General features: G+C 34.0%; 1 protein-coding gene across 10 annotated transcripts in view; it reads right to left on the bottom strand.

The window, feature by feature from the left end:
• The window catches only part of YTHDF3 (YTH N6-methyladenosine RNA binding protein 3), a 40,069-nt gene that overhangs the window by 18,264 nt on the left and 2,934 nt on the right, over positions 1–18,871 (bottom strand). For 5 of the 10 annotated variants that reach the window (XM_025477833.3, XM_035708432.2, XM_025477834.3 and 2 more), the window contains 3 exons: positions 17,450–17,595; positions 15,002–15,087; positions 4,772–6,370 (listed from right to left, as the gene is read on the bottom strand). In XM_025477833.3, the coding sequence (XP_025333618.1) occupies positions 4,772–6,370; positions 15,002–15,087; positions 17,450–17,507 (1,743 nt within the window). In that variant the 5' untranslated portion in view covers positions 17,508–17,595. Of the gene's footprint in view, positions 1–4,771; positions 6,371–15,001; positions 15,088–17,449; positions 17,596–18,410; positions 18,710–18,871 lie in introns of all 10 variants that reach the window. The other 5 variants (XM_025477837.3, XM_025477836.3, XM_025477839.3 and 2 more) reach the window with 3 other exon arrangements.

The following is an 18,871-nucleotide window of genomic DNA, read 5'->3' as shown; positions in this document are numbered from 1 at the left end:
TGGAAAACACAATGAATGTGCTTCAAAAAATTAAAAACATAAATATCATACAATCCAGTAATTCTACTTCTGGGTATGTTTATCCAAAGAAAACAAAACACTATTTCGAAAAAAAATAGATATATATCCCTATGTTTATTATTGCAATATTTTTAACAGCCAAGATGTGCAAGCAACCCAAGTGTCCATCAATATATAAATGACTAAAAATAGATGTGGCATACACACACACACACACACAATAGAACATTACTCAGCCATAAAAAAGAAACCCGAAATCTTGCCAAATGTTACAACATGATGAATCTAGAAGGTACTATGCTAAGTGAAGTAAGTCAGACAGAGAAAGACAAATACCATATGATTTCACTCACTTATACGTGGAATCTAAAACACAACAAAACAAAAACAGACTCATAAATACAAGGAGTGGGAGAGTGGGGGGGGATGGGTGAACTGATGAGAATTAAGAGGTACAAATTTCCAGTTATAAAATAAATATATTACTGAGATCAAATGTACAGAACAGGAAATAGTCAATAATACTGTAATAACTTTGTATGGTGACAGTAACTACACTTATTGTGAATACTTTGTAATGTATATGTATCAAATCACTAAGTTGTACACCTGAAACACTGTATGTCAACGATAATTTAAAAAAAAAACCAAAAAACTATTTTGAGTCTAAATCACAGCTGCCAGAGGTTAGACATGGAGGAAGAATGTAAATACAAAGGGACAGTAAAGACAGTTTGCCTGATGAAACTACTCTGTATCCTGATAGTGGTAGTGGTTACACATATCTACAAATGTGTTAAAATTCATTAACTGTCCACCCTAAAAAAGTGAATTATACTGCATGATTAAAAAAAAAAAAAAAAAAAAAAAAGTTTTAAAAAGATGTGTACATGAATTTGTCGGAGCTTTATTTTATTTACATTCTCCAAAACCTCGAAACAACCCAGAAGTTCTTCAAAGGATGGACGGGTAAACAAACTGGTAAATCCACACAGTGGAATGATGCTTAGTAATTAAAAGGAACAAAGAATATATAAAACAACACTGATACACTGCAAAGATACATGCTAAGTGAAAGAAGCCAGTCTTAAAAGATTACACACTGTGTAATTTTGTTTATGTGACATTACGGAAAATACCTTACAGAGACAGAAAACAGATTAATCAAAGGGGGAAGAAAGCACTTAACTACAAAAAGCACCAAAAGGGAATTTACAGTTTTACTGTATGTAAATTTTTTTTTAAAAAAAAGAAGTTAAAAAGCATATGAGAGGAAGAAGTTTCTAAAAAAAATATATGAAGCAGAAATAAGCTTTAAACCATCAGCTTTGTGCTCAAATTTCAAGATGGACTCTGGATCAAGTAAAAAAAAAAAACAATCAACATGTAGGCAGGAGCTAGATGTAACAATGTAAACAAACTAATACTATCACTGAACAATTCACAACTTCCTAAATCACAAAATCAACACAAAGTAAACCAAATTAATGACATGGAAATTAAAATTTGAAAGTCTCCAAATTCAGAGAAAAATGATAAAGAACCAATGGCACTCAGAGACAAAGTTCCAACACATTTTTTGACATAACCAGAAAAAAGAAAATATAAGTAAAAACTTGGCTTATAGACAAAGATTAAGGAAAGTTATAATAGAGGTCCATATTAAATTCTACATACATGTTCATAGTCCAAGAATAATCTTTGGTGTACACAAACAGAAATAGCTATTTCCAAAGAAAGAAAATTTAGGCTGGCCTCAGACTTCTCCATAATATAAAGCCATAAATAACGTAATATAAATATAAAACTATAAATCTAAGCCTGAATAAAAAGTTTGTGACCTAAGAATTTCATATCCAGGTAAACTGTTGTTCACATAACATGGCCAAAGACATTTACTTAATCTAGAAGGACTTAATAAATATATTTATGTTATCCATAAACAAAACATACACACCAAATTATTCTTCCTAAAAAAATTGTTATATAAGATTTTTAAGGGATCCCTGGGTGGCGCAGCGGTTTGGCGCCTGCCTTTGGCCCAGGGTGCGATCCTGGAGACCCGGGATCGAATCCCACATCAGGCTCCCGGTGCATGGAGCCTGCTTCTCCCTCTGCCTGCGTCTCTGCCTCTCTCTCTCTCTCTCTCTCTGTGACTATCATAAAAAAAAAAAAAAAAAAAAAATTAGGATTTTAAAAAAATTCTTAAACATCATCAAAAAACGGGAAGTAGGGCAGCCCGAGTGGCTCAGCGGTTTAGCGCTGCCTTCAGTCCAGGGTGTGATCCTGGAGACCCGGGATCCAGTCCACATCAGGCTTCCTGCATGGAGCCTGCTTCTCCCTCTGCTTGTGTCTCTGCCTCTCTATCTCTCGTGAATAAAAAAATTTTAAAAATCTTTAAAAAAAAAAAAAAAAAGGGCAGTAAACCATGAAATGATTTAAATGTATAATTTCAAAGTTTAAAAATTATTAATTTTAAATCACTGTTGTATATGTAATTGCAAAACAATATTTAACTGTCAAATAATTCCTGAGACAATTATGTAATAAAAAAATAATAAAACTGGGACCAAATTTTTAGACTGGGTAGGGAAGAAATGTAGAAGACGTATAAGGGTGACCTCTCCTTAGTGGTGGGAGAGAAAAGAAAGTTGAGAAATAATTCCTTGCCAGGCATCTTTTTCCCTGAGCAATCTCATCCCACTTTTGTAGAATCAACTATTTAAGAAGAGAAAGCTCCCAAATCTAACTCCTACATCTAACTGCTTAATCAGAGATTTCAGTCTGTATTTCTCAAAGGCATTTTAGAATCAGCACATCCTAAAAGGAAAACCTGCACCCTACTTTTCATAGCCCAAATCCAATTCTCCTGATCCACCATTTATAATGGCAGCTACAATATGACCATTTACTCAACTGCTGAGCTCAAAAATTCAGAAGCCACTTTTGATCCTTTTTCCCCTCATTCTCCCACATTTAACTGGAATCACTAGCACCAGAATCACCTAAGGTGCTCTCATTAAAAATGTACACCACCAGATCCCTTATCAAATACAGTTGATCCTTGAACAACATGTGTGTGAACTGTGTGGGTCCACCTGTATGCGATTTTTTTCTGCTAAATACAGTATGATAAATGTATCATACTGTTCTCTTCCTGATGATTCTCTTAATACCACTTTTTCTCTACCTTATTTTATTGTAAAACTAAAGTATACAATTCATGTAACATACAGAATGTGTTAATCAACTATTTGTGGTATCAGCAAGACTTCCTGTAAACAGTATGCTCTAAGTGGTTACGTTTTGGGTAAGTAAAGTTATACACAAATTTCCAACTGCGCCGGCAAGTCTGGCATGCTTAACCTGCACATTCTTCAAGGGCCACCTATATATCAGATTTTCCTGCAGTGGTCTCAAGAACCTGCATTTCCAAGAAGCACCCCACTAATTTAAGTGCCCTAAGGTTGGCAAAACCACTGCTCTAGAATCATTCTTTCAATTCACCAGTGAGGAATGTTCACTAAGATAGTTCCCTTGTCTGCACAGACCAAGAAGCTCCAAGATATGTAAGATTACACAAAGAAACAAATTACTGACATTTTCTAAACTTCCTACTTTATCTTTTTTTTTTTTTTTTTTTAAGATTTTATTTATTCATGAGAGACACAGAGAGAGAGAGATGCAGAGACACAGGCAGAGGAAGAAACCGGCTCCATGCAGGGAGCTCGACGCGGGACTCGATCCCGGGTCTCCAGGATCAGGCCCTGGACTGAAGGCAGTGCTAAACTGCTGAGCCACCCGGGCTGCCCTTCCTACTTTATCTTATTTTCTACATAAGAGCTTTCCATAGTAACCAACATAATTTATTTAAAAAGTTTCTAACTCTATCCCTGCTGCATTTGAAAAGAAATTTAAATGTACTGTCAATGGAAAAATCTCCTAGTTAGGTCTACTCCGTCCATTCTCTCTTTTCATCCTAAAAATAGGACCCCAATTTTGTTCTGTGCTTTGGAACAGAAAATGTTCCCCAGCCTGTCTTGCTCTGTATGCCCTATGATCAAATTCTGGTCTATATGGTGCAAGCAAAAACAGTGCATAAGTTCAGGAAAGTCTCCCTCAAGAGTCCCACAGAGGGTCAACAACAGAATAAGAAATCAAATTCTGCAGTCAAAATCTAAAAGCTCATGCCTTCACAACTCTAAGCTGCCTTCCTAAAGTCAAATTCCTACTGTATTTTGTACAAGTGCTTCAAGTGTACAAATTATAAAAATGGTTTAGGAAGGAATTTCAAGGAAAAAGTCTACATTACTTCTCATAAATACAAATATTCAAACATTCAAAAGCTGTTTGTTTCAGACTCCTGACACATTTTTACATAAAACTAATGTTTAAAATTAGTGATTAGAATCCCTCACCAGTTCGTGAGTCTGCTTAGTTATAAATGCAGAACTCTGATGACCACCACTCAATGACCTTTATCACCTGAGTATGAAGAACAGGCAAAGTCAGATGAGAATGACCCTTGGGAAGAGAAAATGATGGCCACGTGCCATCAGAGGCCCTAAAGGGAGTTTACAAGGTTCTGTTTCTTAAGCTAGGTTTCCCTCAGAGGAAAGCTCCTAAACCCGGAATGTAGTATTAAAAGGCATTAAAGAATACCCATCCAAAAAAAAAAAAAAGAGAATACCCATCCATACATACCACCCCAAAAAAAAGACCCTGCGGAAAAAAATTACTGTACTCTTACCCTACGCATGGCTTCCTCCTCTTCTTGACGCTTTTCATAATGTGCAAAGTCATCAAAGATTGAGGTGGTATGCTTGAAAGTAGCAATTATTTTAAGCACTTGCTTAGCTTTTTCTAGGGGTACCTCTTGAGTGTCCCTTGAATTGGTAACTGGTTTGTTGTCATTATTTTCTAAGCGAATATGCCGTAATTGGTTATTGGGAACATCTTTGACAAAGATCCATTTAACTTCAAATTTGCCCTTCCACTTATCCTGAGACCAGACACCAGCATATGCATTATAGTCCACAACAGACTTCATTTCAGCCACTCCACAAAAATGTCCACTGCCATTCACACTGAAGAGTAAATAGAGTGGGCCTTTCCCATTCAGGGAACGGTAAGCTGCATCCAAACGCTTATTACCATGCTCAGTACTACACCAGATAGAGTACTTAATTGAACGGTGTATGTCATCCTCAGAATAGCTTTTAATTATAAACACACGTCCATTCTTCAGGTTCCAGTCAAAGTCTTTGGGATTATAATTGTTTATGGCCTTTAGCTTTTCCAGCACTGGATGCACTTCCACATTAGAAGGTGAAGCACTGACAGGAACAACACCTAAACCAAAGTTTTCACCGCCCACTCCATTGTTCTGGTTGAATCCAGCTCCCCTATTCCGAGGGGCTACCCAGCGATTCTGCAGCTGCTGCTGTTGAGGCTGCACTTGGTGAGGCTGGGCCTGTGGCTGAGGTCCTTGTTGCTGCTGTGGTTGCGGTGGCTGAGGCTGCTGTTGAGGCAGTTGGCTTTGCACCAATGGTGGTGGTTGAATTAATGGCTGAGGCTGCTGGATTATAGTTTGAGGAGGCAGAACTGGTTGGGTTGGTGGAGCCTTTACCACTGACCCCTTTTCATCCCAAGTTCCAATATTCATGTTGTGTTTTATAGGAGGTGGTGGCACAGCAGAACCCCCAATTCCCACATTGCCCTTGGGTTTAAGTTTCGGTTGAGGTTTGGCAGGCTTTCTGGCAATGGCAGCCCAGGAGGTTGGTTTAGGCGCTGCACTACTAACTGGGGGCACACTATTAGTTGCAATGCTAGTCATACCACTGCTGCTCAAGGCTGTTCCTACAGTTTTTGTCACTGCAGCTGTCAGGTCACCACCAATTTTCAGTCCGGTCATGCCTTGTTCAATACTGCTAATGCCGGGCACCTTACTCAAAGTATCATTGCCAAATCCAGCCTGTCCATCTGTAATAGCTCTCCCAAGAGAACTAGGTGGATAGCCATAACTGCTACTATAAGCAGAACTTTGTGTTGATTGTCCCTGAGATCCACTTGTCCCCCATGTAGAGAAATCAGCATTACCAGGAAAAAAGTTAAATCCATGTTGACCAAGAAATGGAGGGGTATTTCCTAATGCCCCAGGTTGACTAAACACACCATCTGGTATATAATGATGTTCTCCATTACTCATTTGTCCATAGGTTGTCAGATATGGCATAGGTTGGTCTCCAGCCGTGGACCATGCTGCTTCCCCAAGAGAATATGGAAATCCAATGGATGGAGCATAGTAACTAGGCATGTATGGATCTGACATTGGTGGATAGCTGTTACTCTGGAAAACAAAAGATCATAATCAGGAGCGAAATATCCTCTGAAGAGTAAGGGTAAAAAAGACTGGAAGATTAAAATAGTTTTAAATAAATAAAAAACAGATGCATTTGTCCACATAGAATTAAAATTTCAAATCCAATTGTATCAAGACAAAATTTTGCTGGTATTTCTGTTTTAAAATATTTGTTGTAAAACTGTTCTTTTAGAGGGGGTGAGGAGAGGAGACGGGTAGGATGGGATTATTTTTAAGAGTCAGATCCTCCAGCACAATTTAAAAATACCATCATTTCTACAAAAGTCTGAATTATAAACTTTGCAGACACAAATTGATCTTTTACAGCCAACTTTATTTCAAGCAGCTGATGTATCCAAAAATTTATGCAAAGATTAAACAAATCTGGAAGCTATGCCAAATAATACAGGAATTATAGTATACCTATCTATATAATAGAATCCAATTCAGCAATTAAATTTTATACTTTTATTAAGAAAAAATAAAAGAAATGCTCACACTCTGAGAAGAAAATCATGATTCAAGATTATACCCAGGGCATGATCTGCTTCTTGTTTTGCCTTGCTCGTTTTGAAAAACAATCAAAATCAAATCCTTACTATGATTTCTTAACGGTGGGACAACCAGTACCTTTTTTCTTTGTACTCTAATTTCCAAATTTTCCCCAATTAACTTATCACCTTCCCGCTCAGAATTTTAATTTAGAAAGAGTTCCTGTAATTTTTTTCCCAGAATTACTACAATTAAATCATTCGTTTTGGGATAGTAATTAAACATTCATTTAGTAATTTGCCAAAAATGAAACCACCAAATTCTATTAAAGAAAAAAAAGAAAAAAACAACTTTGTTATTAGCCAATGTAAAAAACAAATTATTTTAAGGATTTATTTTGAAATGGGTTCCTTAGGCCCAATACACATATGAAATAGATTTTCTCACTCTGGTTTAGCTCTGATTTTTAAAGCACTGGACAGACCTTTATAATGTACAGAATTAAGCAAAATTTAAAAATTAAACTAGTATCTAGTCAGGACAACTAGTACTCTCCCTGGAAGAGTGAATGCCATTCTGAAGGCTGATTACTCAATTTATACAGGCGTTTTTATTCTAAATTCCCTGGAATAAAGTATTTTTTTTTTCCTGTTACTCTCTTAGAACTATGCTGCCCACTACTTTTCCATCCAAAAAACTGTGGCAATATAAATGTGTGACAGTAACATCATAGATACTACTTGGGATTCATTAGAAATTTCTTTTAAAGGCCTATCATTGAATATTGAGATGTTATTACTATTAAGTTACTTCGCCACACCTCACAACTGTTGAAATTGTCCACTATGAGAAATTTAATATTTTGTCTTTTGAAATGATTCCAATAAAACTGATTAAAAAAATAAGACAATCAAAGTTTGCATTTAAATTAATAATTGTAGGGATGCCTGGGTGGCTCAGCGGTTGAGCTTCTGCCTTCGACCCAGGGTGTCATCCCGGGGTCCCGTGATCAAGTCCTGCATCGGGCTCCCTGTACGAAGCCTGCTTCTCTCTCTGCCTCTCTCTGTGTCTCTCATGAATAAATAAATAAAATCTTTTTTAAAAAATTAATAATTGTGACATAGATTTACTATTTCCAGCAAAGCTTGGACTTAAAAAATAACTCTGCCACTTCATACTATTTTTTTAAGAAAATGACTTTTTAAATATACTCTATATATTTTACTACATTCAAAATGGGAAATAGATGGGTTACTGCTTACTAATTTAATTGAACATATTCTTTGACTATATTAGATACTATATTTGAAAATATATTCCAAAAAATGTTCACAATATTAGTATGAAGGAAATAACGAAAATCTGACATCATCTCACAGACCAACACTGGAAATACTGACTGCTATATTTAATACAAGAGAAACCTGAGGAAAGTTCACAACCAACAATGGTTTTCAAAGAAAAAATTCTTTTTTTTTTCAAAGAAAAAAATTCTTAAATTAGTAAAGATTAAACTTTCCTAGTCATGAAGATCTCACACATACACACACAGTTATGAAGATCTCACACATACACACACAGATTGTGGTAATCTGATCACAAAATTATTGGCTAAAAATAAAGGTACTTGTAGGGTTTCACACTGACAAGGAGGTCCTTGTGATATAAAACTCTAAAAAGCTTAATAAAAATGAACAGGCCAGCCAGTATAACATATATGTTAGAGTAAAATATCTTTTAAGTTATTTTTTAAGTTGCTAAAAATATCCTTTTATTTATTATTTCAACCAAACACTTATTGAATGTCTACATTGTGAAAAACACTGATACATTCATTCTAAAAGAAAGCCTACAGTTAAAGAGACACAAAACACAGGGAAGTGAATAAATTCCACATGGGGAAAGAGCAAGAGAGCTGTGTTGAAGAAGAAGGTAACCAGTTTCAAAGTTTTAATTTAGAATGTTGGCACTGAAATCTGCACTCAGTAAGTCCATACCTGGATGTGAAAGTGGAAAATCAGACCAGGTAGAAAGTTTTTAAAGTTCATTCCTCATAATCAGGTTTTTGCAAAATAACACTCCTAATTTATGTTGAATATTTTTATTTTACCATCACAAATGCTAAATTTTGCAGTTACCTACTAAGTTCCTAACTTACCTGTATCACAATAATTCAGAGGTTAGCAAACTAAAGGGCAAAGAGTAAACAACTCAAGCTTTGCAAGCCAAACAGTATCGAGTCGTTGTCACTCATCTTGTTTTTTTTTTTTAAACAACTCTTTAAAAAGCTATTAGCTTAGAGGTTCTTTCAAAGAAAACAGGGCATAAACTGGATATGATCTCTGGGCTACAGTACGTCCACCTTGTTTTAACTGGTTATCTAATCTGTACTAAATTCCTAAAAAAAGAAAGCCAATTTTCTCTGGGGAATGGGAAAACAAATCCTGCCAACTGTTACCTATGGGGCTGGACCAGGCCCAAACTCTTCGGTGGGAGACTTTTATTAGGTGTCTTTTCAATTATTTTTTTAAATCGTAAATTTTACTACTTCACATCTGTATTACTGATTTTGTCAAAGTAAGCTTAAATTACATTAAAATGTGTTCCATTAGTCACAACTGCTATCAAACAGACAGCTTTGGCTAATAAGCAGAGATCTTACTAAAGAGCTGTCCACTATTACTGCTACCACCTGTACTTCTTAAATATATTGGATAAGTGGCCAGCTTTCTGCAGTTTATCAAACGGTAACCACTTATTTTTCCAGCAGTTTTAGCTGAATGTTTTTTTCCTTAGCTCCATGAAAGTACTTTAAGCAGCTTCTAAAGGCAAGGCTTCATTTTGGGTCCTAGTAAGAAGAAAGCTATAGGAAACTTTCAGAGTTTCAAAGTAAGATAAGGTCAACACATTTCAAACTAGTAGAGCTTTGATTGTAACTGGAAATATTTAAAAATATGTTCTGCTAAATTTAAGATAGATTCTTAATTGCTAGCTATGTGGAATACCAATCAGGGCAATCTACCTTGGTAGGGAAGAGGAACCAAAGTTCCACTTACTGAGGATGGAAAATAACAACTGAAAACTTACTTTCACATTTTACTTCAAACTGGCTATAATGAGACATAATCTCTTGTCACAGTTTATGTTCAAATAATTGCTTTAACAGTTTATTTATAATTTAGAAACTGGTCAGGTATATAGTGAAATTTTACTATATTCTTTAAAGATATGCAACCTTTGAAACAAATGATGTGAAATGTTTAATGTTTCCCTCATAGTCAAAGAACTTTCCCTTTTTGGAAAGGGAAAAAAATAACATCAATATGTAAATATGTAAAGTGATTTAAAAAAAATCAATGAATATAATGAAGCATACTCTTAACAACAGATCTACAGACTTTTTACCCACAGCATTAACTTAGAAACACAATCTGGGGAGGCCATTTAACATAAGGTTGAAGTGAACCCATGAGGTATCTAAACTTTAATCCGAGCCCAGGCACTTATCAGCTATGTGAAAGTAGCCAAATTACTTATACTCTGAATTGTTTTCTTATCTACTAAAAGGAAATAAAGATACAGTGCCTAAAACACATTAAGTATTCAATCAATGATAGTTACATTAGTCAATACAACTTAACCTGCCTCTTTAAAATGTAAATTAATCACCAAACACATGATATAATTTCAAACCTACCTCAAATCTTAAGAATATAAACTCATCTTCTTTAATCTCTTACTTTGTCAGTGACCTCATGAGATCATGTAATTTCTTTAACCCTGACTCTCTTGGTAAAATGGGGATAATACCTGCTGGTCTTTATCAATTGTCAAGATTTTTTAAAATCTACCAAGTTAATTACAAAGTGCTGTTAGGAAGTATAGGAATAAAGCCTTTTATCTTTAGTTCTCTTTTTTTACTTGAAAACTAAAATACAGAAATAATTTAAAAGATCTTCCTTAGAATTTTAAAATCACTTGTTATTTCTCAGCCTTATGATATAGATCAATTGCTTTTCTAGTACCTCATAGAAAATCTGAACAAGAAATTCATGACTACTACTCTGACTTGAGACATTTTAATACAACCCAATTATAGCCAGTGTTTCACAAAGAAACTTAAGATCCATTTTCACTTTCTTTCAAAGAAAGACTCTATAAATAACCCAGAAGTCCAATTAGAAAGGAAAAGGCATAATTCACCAATAAAAGCACTTTCATACAAAGAAAAACAAAAACTGTTTTCCATTAAGAACCTGAGGTACTTCAAACTCCAGAACTCACTTCTGTATTAAAAAGTCTTTAATGCTTACGTATACTTTCTTCAAATAACTTCAAAAACATTATCGTACTTTTCAAAAAAGTATACCCTACACGTATCTAACCACAAGGGTGTCACAAAATAATATAAGTGGTACCCAGTTAACCTAATTATTTCATCAAATGTAATTCTTTGTTCCCTAATTCTAGCAGATAACCCAATCCGTTAATTCAGTACTTGCAGGTAACCCAATCCACTAATTCAATACTTAATAAATGCCTACTATGTGCCAGACACAGTGCCAGTCACTGGAGACAAAAAGATGAAGAACATGGACTCTGACCTGGAACACTTCCCAGGTCTAGTGTGGAAGACACATATACCCTACCATTTGATAGGTACTGTAAATGGAAGTCCAAACAAAGCAAAACAAGCACTCTAGCACAAAGAGCAAGCAGGGAAGCCAGTAACTGGGGAATCAGAAGAGACTTCACGAAGGGACAGATAGATCCATCTGTGTGTATATATATGTGTCTGTAGATTATACATACAAAGACTGAGATCATGAAAGAAAATATTCAGAAAATATTTATATTCTTAGAAAACAGTGAGTTCTATTTCCTTCCTCAAATTAGGTGGAGAAAGTTGACCAAACAGGAGGCAGAGAAGGAAATGGAGCAATTTTTAAGGGCACTCATATAATAAATGTACCCACTGTTGTGAAGCTGCGCTAATAACTCTTAACATGACAGTGGCACAGACTTGAACTTTAAGAAGACTGCTGAGTGGCAATATAGAATTACTGGTTAGAAAATCATTCCAATAGGAAGAGATAATGAAAACCTTAACGAGGGCAATGATGGCAGGGACAGAAAATAAAATTCAAAATATTTTTTACTTTCCTGTTTCTCTATTCCACTTTTCTAATAAACGTAGCTAAGAATTTATTTCCCTATATATACAAGCAGACAAACTCAAACTTCATTTTTCCAATTTATTTTTCAAATTTATATGCACAACTTACATGGCATCTTTAACAGTACCATTTAAACCTGAATTTTCCAATCAACTTAATCATATTACTCTAAGGAACTTTAGAGAACTAATTTTAATACCTAGAGGATGAACATTTACTTCTCAAATTACTATAAAAATTATCCCTTAAGAAACAGAGCACTAAAAAAAAAAAAAAAAAAAAAAAAAAAAAAAACAGAGCACTAGAAAATAGAATATACTACTACAGAAGGCCAACAACCTGTTTTAAAGTATCCTCAGATTTACTTGAATTAGATTTAAGTATACAAAACAATTTAAATCATTAGCCAAAAAATTAAACACTTTTCCAGACAAAAGATTCATTTTTGTTATTTTATATTAAAGTCAGATGGAGGAATTTAATTTTAAAAATATATTATACAATCAATTAAAAACTTTTTAATTAAACAATTATTTCGGCTAGGTCAGTACACGTAACTATAAATGCTTACATAACTTTAATCTAACTAATTACTTCAGATACTTCACTAATAATTCTAGTTTTCATTAACCTGCTTTAAAAGGTCAATTTTTAAAAATTTTCTCTTCTACCTAGGTTCATGTGATCATGAGTAATTCAAATTCTTGTACAACTCATCTCTAAGATTTCTGATAATTTTCAATTTTTCTCTCCAATAAACCCAGTTTTCAACATTCCATAGTGTTAGCACTCTTCAAAAGGTAAATATGTGCCCTGGTTACAGATAATTATTTTTTATATTATAGAAAAATAATTGGTAAAAACCTACTCATTAGTACTAACAAGGAGGAGGAGGATAATATAGCCTTACTGGCATCAAATTTAAAACTTCTCCTTAAATAGCACATGAATATACATTTAAATATAACAACTTAATTAATACAAAGCATAAGACTTTCTATTTAAACATCACATTAAAATGCATCTTTTATATTTTTGTCCCAACATAAGGAAACTTTTATGATACAATTTAAACACTGGGTTCAATAAATGTTTTTTAAAAAATAATGGTTTTCTGACACTCTCAAAGCTATGTTTTGTTTTTTACAAGTTCAATCTTATGCAGAATTCCAATATATAAAACAGATAAAAAGCATAGCACAGCTCTGGTTGCTGCAGGGGAGGGATCAAGAGTACCCTCCCCTGGTTTTCCCTAGCACCTCTGTGGAATGCCAAAAAAACAATCTTCTAAGCCCCTGTGACAAATAATTATAAAATATCTGTTAACCAAGTAGAACAAGAGGATTCTTACTGGTTGCAATTCTCAAACATTTACGTTCCATTAAAATTCCTTGAAAACAGAGGATGAACAAATTAAGTCAGAGAATCTTCATAACTACATCCTTGTCTTAGGAAGTCATTTTACATTATAATACATAAAATATGAAATCAAGTAGCAAAAAAATTCAATTACTTAAAATTTAAAAGAATTTCCCAAGCTTATCTGATCATGAAGACCTTTCTGGGAAAAGATCTACTATACTTCATAATACCAGAATTCCTAAAAAAAAAAAAAAAAAAAATTGGAAAACTCAAAAAAAGTTGGAAACACAGCCATAAGAGATGTTAACCAAGATTACTGTAAGGGCCCAAATATAACACAATACTATACATTTCTTTTAAAACTTGCACTGCAATTCAAAACAATGATCTTCCTCTATTTTCCATTTATACGTTCTTTCACAACCTTTAGGTGGAAAGTAAATTTGTTACTAAGATCATAAAGTTAGATTACATAAGTATGAAATGAATTTTTTCATTCTTTTATGAACAGCCAAACATTCATGGATTTTATCACCCGTTTTTATTCTTTCTCATTTATTTATTCCCTCCCAAAACAAGCTAGGAATGTAGATCAACAGATAGAGGGGGTGGGTAAGGGGAAATGACCAAGAGGTAGTTCAGGTTGAACATAACCGTGGTTCTCCACACTCCCAAAAACAATTCTGCATACCACAAATTGGGAACTACTTCTCAAATTTTCCCTACAACTCTTAAGGCCTACAATAATATTTGGTTCCTTGCTATTTTACAGTTTAAAAAAAAACCTAGAGGTTAAGATTTTATGGTACATTTTTCATATACTTTTTTTAAAGCAAAACAAAAGCAGTTTCATTGCAGAATATTCTCTCAAGAAACTGGTTAAGAACGAAAGTTCATTTTTAAAAAATTTATAGTAATTTATAGTAATTTATTACTATAATAAATAAATGGATGCAGAAATGGTATCTAGAGACCAAAGACACCAAAGAATACTTTTGTTTTTCAATGTTTAAATTATACCTGTATACCAATTCACAAGATAATCCATGAAGAATCCAAACACAAAAGAACCCAAAGTCACCCCTAACCGGATTTGGTGACATTCTCCAAGCCTACAATATAGAAGGCAAGCAGATTTATAAATCTTCTATTCCCTATGTTACCTGATTATATTAAAACTTTAATTATCAATGAAATTCAAATTGGAATACTTTGTAAAAGAGAAAACACTACATTTAGCCAAAAATTTCAGGCATAAACTAGTCCTCTCCCACAAATGTGTAGCTAATTACACTTGTCATTTGCTTTGGCTATGAAGATACGGCAGCGACATTACAAGATAATCTAACCATGCCACAAACAATGTTCATCTTCAAATCTTTGTATTTCACAATCTAGTTTCAGCCACCTAGAATTTCTAAAGAATACTCCTGTACCACAAACCTGCAACCGTTGTTACTCACTATTATGCAGGCACACTAGATTAATACATGTTATGGTTAGCCTTATTCAATTAAAATATCTATTTGAAAAACCAATTAATACTAATGTAAGTTTAAGTTCCTAAATATGGGACTGTCAGACTTACCTGATTTGTCTGGCTACTTAAGTATGGCTCAAAATCATCATCATTTACAGCATCTTTTTGATGAATCGAACCGTTTTGTACTGAAACTAAAAAATATGTTTATATTAGATGTGTGGTAATTATCTTTATGAAACTGACAGAATAACCTAACATTTTCAATATTTTTCAACCAACTCAGAAAAAGTTATCCTGAGTTGTTGTTCTCATTTAAAAAATCCTCTTAAAAATTTAACTTAATTTAGATACAAATATTTATGTGCCACCAAAAACTTACAAATCTTGTATATACCCAAGAATACATAACCTATATATACACTTTCCATTACCAAAAACATAATGTAAATATCTCAATTTCAACGTTGTAGTAAGCAGTTAAATTGCTGGAAGGGTTCCCTAATGCTATATTTGAATCTAAAATAACCACTTCAAATAGTCTTGTAGATAACAGATTGCTGAATGTTCTCTACCTTTGTTAAATCTCCATTATTTAGTACCAGAAAGGTAAATAAAGAATGAAATAACTTTCCTTGGTAACTAAAGTTGGAGTAAATGTCTTAAATATTTCCAGTTAAAGGAAGTAACTAAGATTCATTGAAGCAGTTGTCACAATGAATAAAGTACAAAAAATCTAAATAAAAAGGCCCCATATTCTAAACCAAAAAATTATGAAGACTTTCACTTGAAAGTACAAACGAAATTAAGACACTAAAGATAACCATGATTATTCTTCCAACACATAAGACCAGAGAATAATTTATAATGCCATATTTGTTCAGAGATCATTTCCAAAAATGCCTTATAAAATTGTTTTTCTCTGAATGCTATCTCAGATTGCTTTTGAGCATAGACAGACTAGCAGTAAGGTCCTGAGTTTGAAACCCAAGTCTACACTGAGAAGCTGGGTGATCTATAGTTAGTGACTTAGCCTCTCTAACTCTACTTCTCTGTTCAAGGAGATTATTAACAGTACCTGCTTCATTTCATCTGAGGATTCAAAGACAGTATTCAATAATCTTGGCTATTATTATTACATAAAATATTATAAGATCCAAAAGAAGACTAAAAATTACTTTAGGACCACATAAACAGAAGTTTAACAAGGCTAAAACTTGATATGATGACACTGTCTAAATACACTATTCTACATTTGAAACACATGTGAGATGAAAAAAGCTCAGAGTTTCTTATCGATGTTGACTAATCCCTGAGGGGGGAAAACAACAACAACAACAAAAAAAAACCCTTTCAGTATCTGAAAATTTATTGCTTAAAAATACAGTGTCACAAAGTTACTATAAATTAAGGCTGGGAACAATGGATTTAAGTTGTGTGTTCCTCTATAGCATCGTTACACTTTTATTTTCCCGAATTTTCCAAGAGTTTAGATCACCAAAAATGTAACCTTATAAGCGGACAATGGCATGGAAGCAAAGATAGGTGAAATCCCTTAATTCTTTGCCACCTACTGAGTAGCAACCATCACTCAAAGAAATACTACTACTCTGTGAAGCCTTCAAAGTAGACCTCTTACGATACTATATTGCCTTCAAATATCACCGGAGGAACATGAAGGTCACCTTGATCTTGGCTCCACTGAGATGGTTTAACTGTATCTGGTAAGGATTGAAAGAGTCAGGGTTGAGCTAAACTAAATGTGCTTGCTACAAATTTAAATATGTAACACCCACTAGCAACAAAAATAAAGAGGAGGATACCTTAGGTTATTTCTGGTGGGCTAATCATTTCCGCCTAGGAGATTCTAACATACCTGTTGTCCTTTACCACTGGCTTTACCACCCCTTTATCAAAGGTGGTTATGCATGGTCTATACCTCTTGAAAAAAATCTTCACTACACTACTAGACTATGACACTAGTACATATTACTAGAAAACAGCTCTCTATTTCAAAATTATAACTAGCTATTTCTTGTATTCATTAGATTCTCAGAAACTTAGTCCATGCTGCTAATACAGTAAAAAGTACCCACTTAAAATCTATCTAAATCTACATTACAGTGCTATTCTTACTCATTTCCTCTGTTCTATTTTCTCTTCTATTTCTAAGATGCCGAGACTAAGAACAAAATATTCTCATGCACTAAGTATACAGTCTACAGTCTGTGCATAAGTGATGCATAAATATGTCTAAAAAGTCCTAAAAGATTATTCAAGGAGTATGTCAATCTAAGGAAAAAATATTTAATTAAAAGTATTTCATGAATACTGACAAGCAATTTGCATTAAATTAGAATGTAAGAAGCTAGCCCTTGAGTTTCAGAATCATACCTTTCCTTAAGAAATTCAACTGTCTTAAAGACTTCAGTTTTTGAACATTACTTAATGAGAATCTAATGTTTTGGATACTGAACGCTATTAAATAGTAAAGAAATCCAAGCCAGTTCCATAGTCTGTATAAGTTCTTCAGGGAAAAAAGAACAGATGACTTACATGATTCTTCGCCTGTTTCCTCTGCTCTATGAAGCAGAGTCAAATCAAGATAGAACATGGGCCTTAGGAGCCAGGTGATTCTTTGCTCTGGTCCTGACTACATCAAGTTAGGAAAGTCAACAGATCTGTGCATCATGTTTTCCCACCTATAAAAACAGCGACAATACCATATACCCTCTATCTCCTTATAGGAATGTTTTGAGGATTAATAATAAAATGAAGCCTAAAATGACAATAAAGTGCTTTGCAATCATTTCCATAGGGAGTGTGGGGAGAGGATACAAAACTACATTTTTCCACTACTTTTCTGAAACACTAAAATAGAGCCAAATTCAACCTAATTCTTTAAACTGCAGTTTTACCAAACAATTCTGTCCCTCTGTTGGGAAAGGATGGGGGAAGGGGGAGGGGAAAGACAAATTCCTTTCCATATATTTGTCTATTTATACACTTATGGCACAGGAGGAAGCTGGTAGCAAGGCTGCTAGGAGTACAGGATCTGACACTTTTATCTGTGGTGCCTGCAGGGAAAGGAGAGGTACCCTTTTATTCCAGCAAGCAAAAATTCTACTTATTAATAAATAACTGATATAAAGTCAGTTTTAAATTATGAACCAATAAAAACAAATAATTAACTAATAGTTAAATAATTATCCTTAAATTCCTACTGTCCTTCTACTACCCTAGCCAAGATAATAAAGAGTTCTAATATTTAACATAAGGAATATTAATTAAAAAGAACTCAAACTTACAAAGAAAGTAAACCTAGAATTATTATTTATACTATGAAAGCATTTTTGTCTTACAAAGAGATTGATATAGAATCCCCTTCAAATTTTGGCTCTGTTAGTGAACTTAAATCCTTAAGTATATACAGAAAAAAACTTAGAAAATCAAAGACACTAAGACAGGTGTTAGGCTCACTGTCAAATGAAGATAATTCAGAAAAGAAATCCAGCACCTCTGAAATTAAGTCAGCTGAGAAGGATTATGCTTTCAGAACTTTGACAACTCCTCAGCGCCATGTATCTTTCATGTTTGAGAAGTTGAATTCAAGTTTAATACTCATTCTTAGAATACTCAGGATGTAGTTCAGGAAAAATAACTTTGCTTTCTGCTTCACAAAAGTAAACAGTAACTGTAAAACAATTTTACTAGCTTGAAAACCAAGTCAGCTAAGGCACAGTAGTTTTTCTCAAAGACACACATAGCTACTGGTATCAGTTCACTGGAGGTGCTGCCTTCGCCTTGTAATTCTCCCTGCAGGGGCATAAAAATACAAGTGATGTATATGTGTATTTGTGCAGTATCTACCATTTTAAAGCATCTTAAATGATTACCAATACTTTTAGGCCAGCAGAGTTTTTCCCTCCTGCAACAGTCTCCCTGTACCTTAAAAATAGATAAGGTGAGGAAGGTGAA

The sequence above is a fragment of the Canis lupus genome, chromosome 29 (assembly GCF_003254725.2).
Source record: "Canis lupus dingo isolate Sandy chromosome 29, ASM325472v2, whole genome shotgun sequence".
In the NCBI taxonomy this organism is placed as follows: domain Eukaryota; kingdom Metazoa; phylum Chordata; class Mammalia; order Carnivora; family Canidae; genus Canis; species Canis lupus.
Note: the sequence above shows the minus strand (reverse complement) of the source record. Positions and strands in the feature narration are given on the sequence as shown.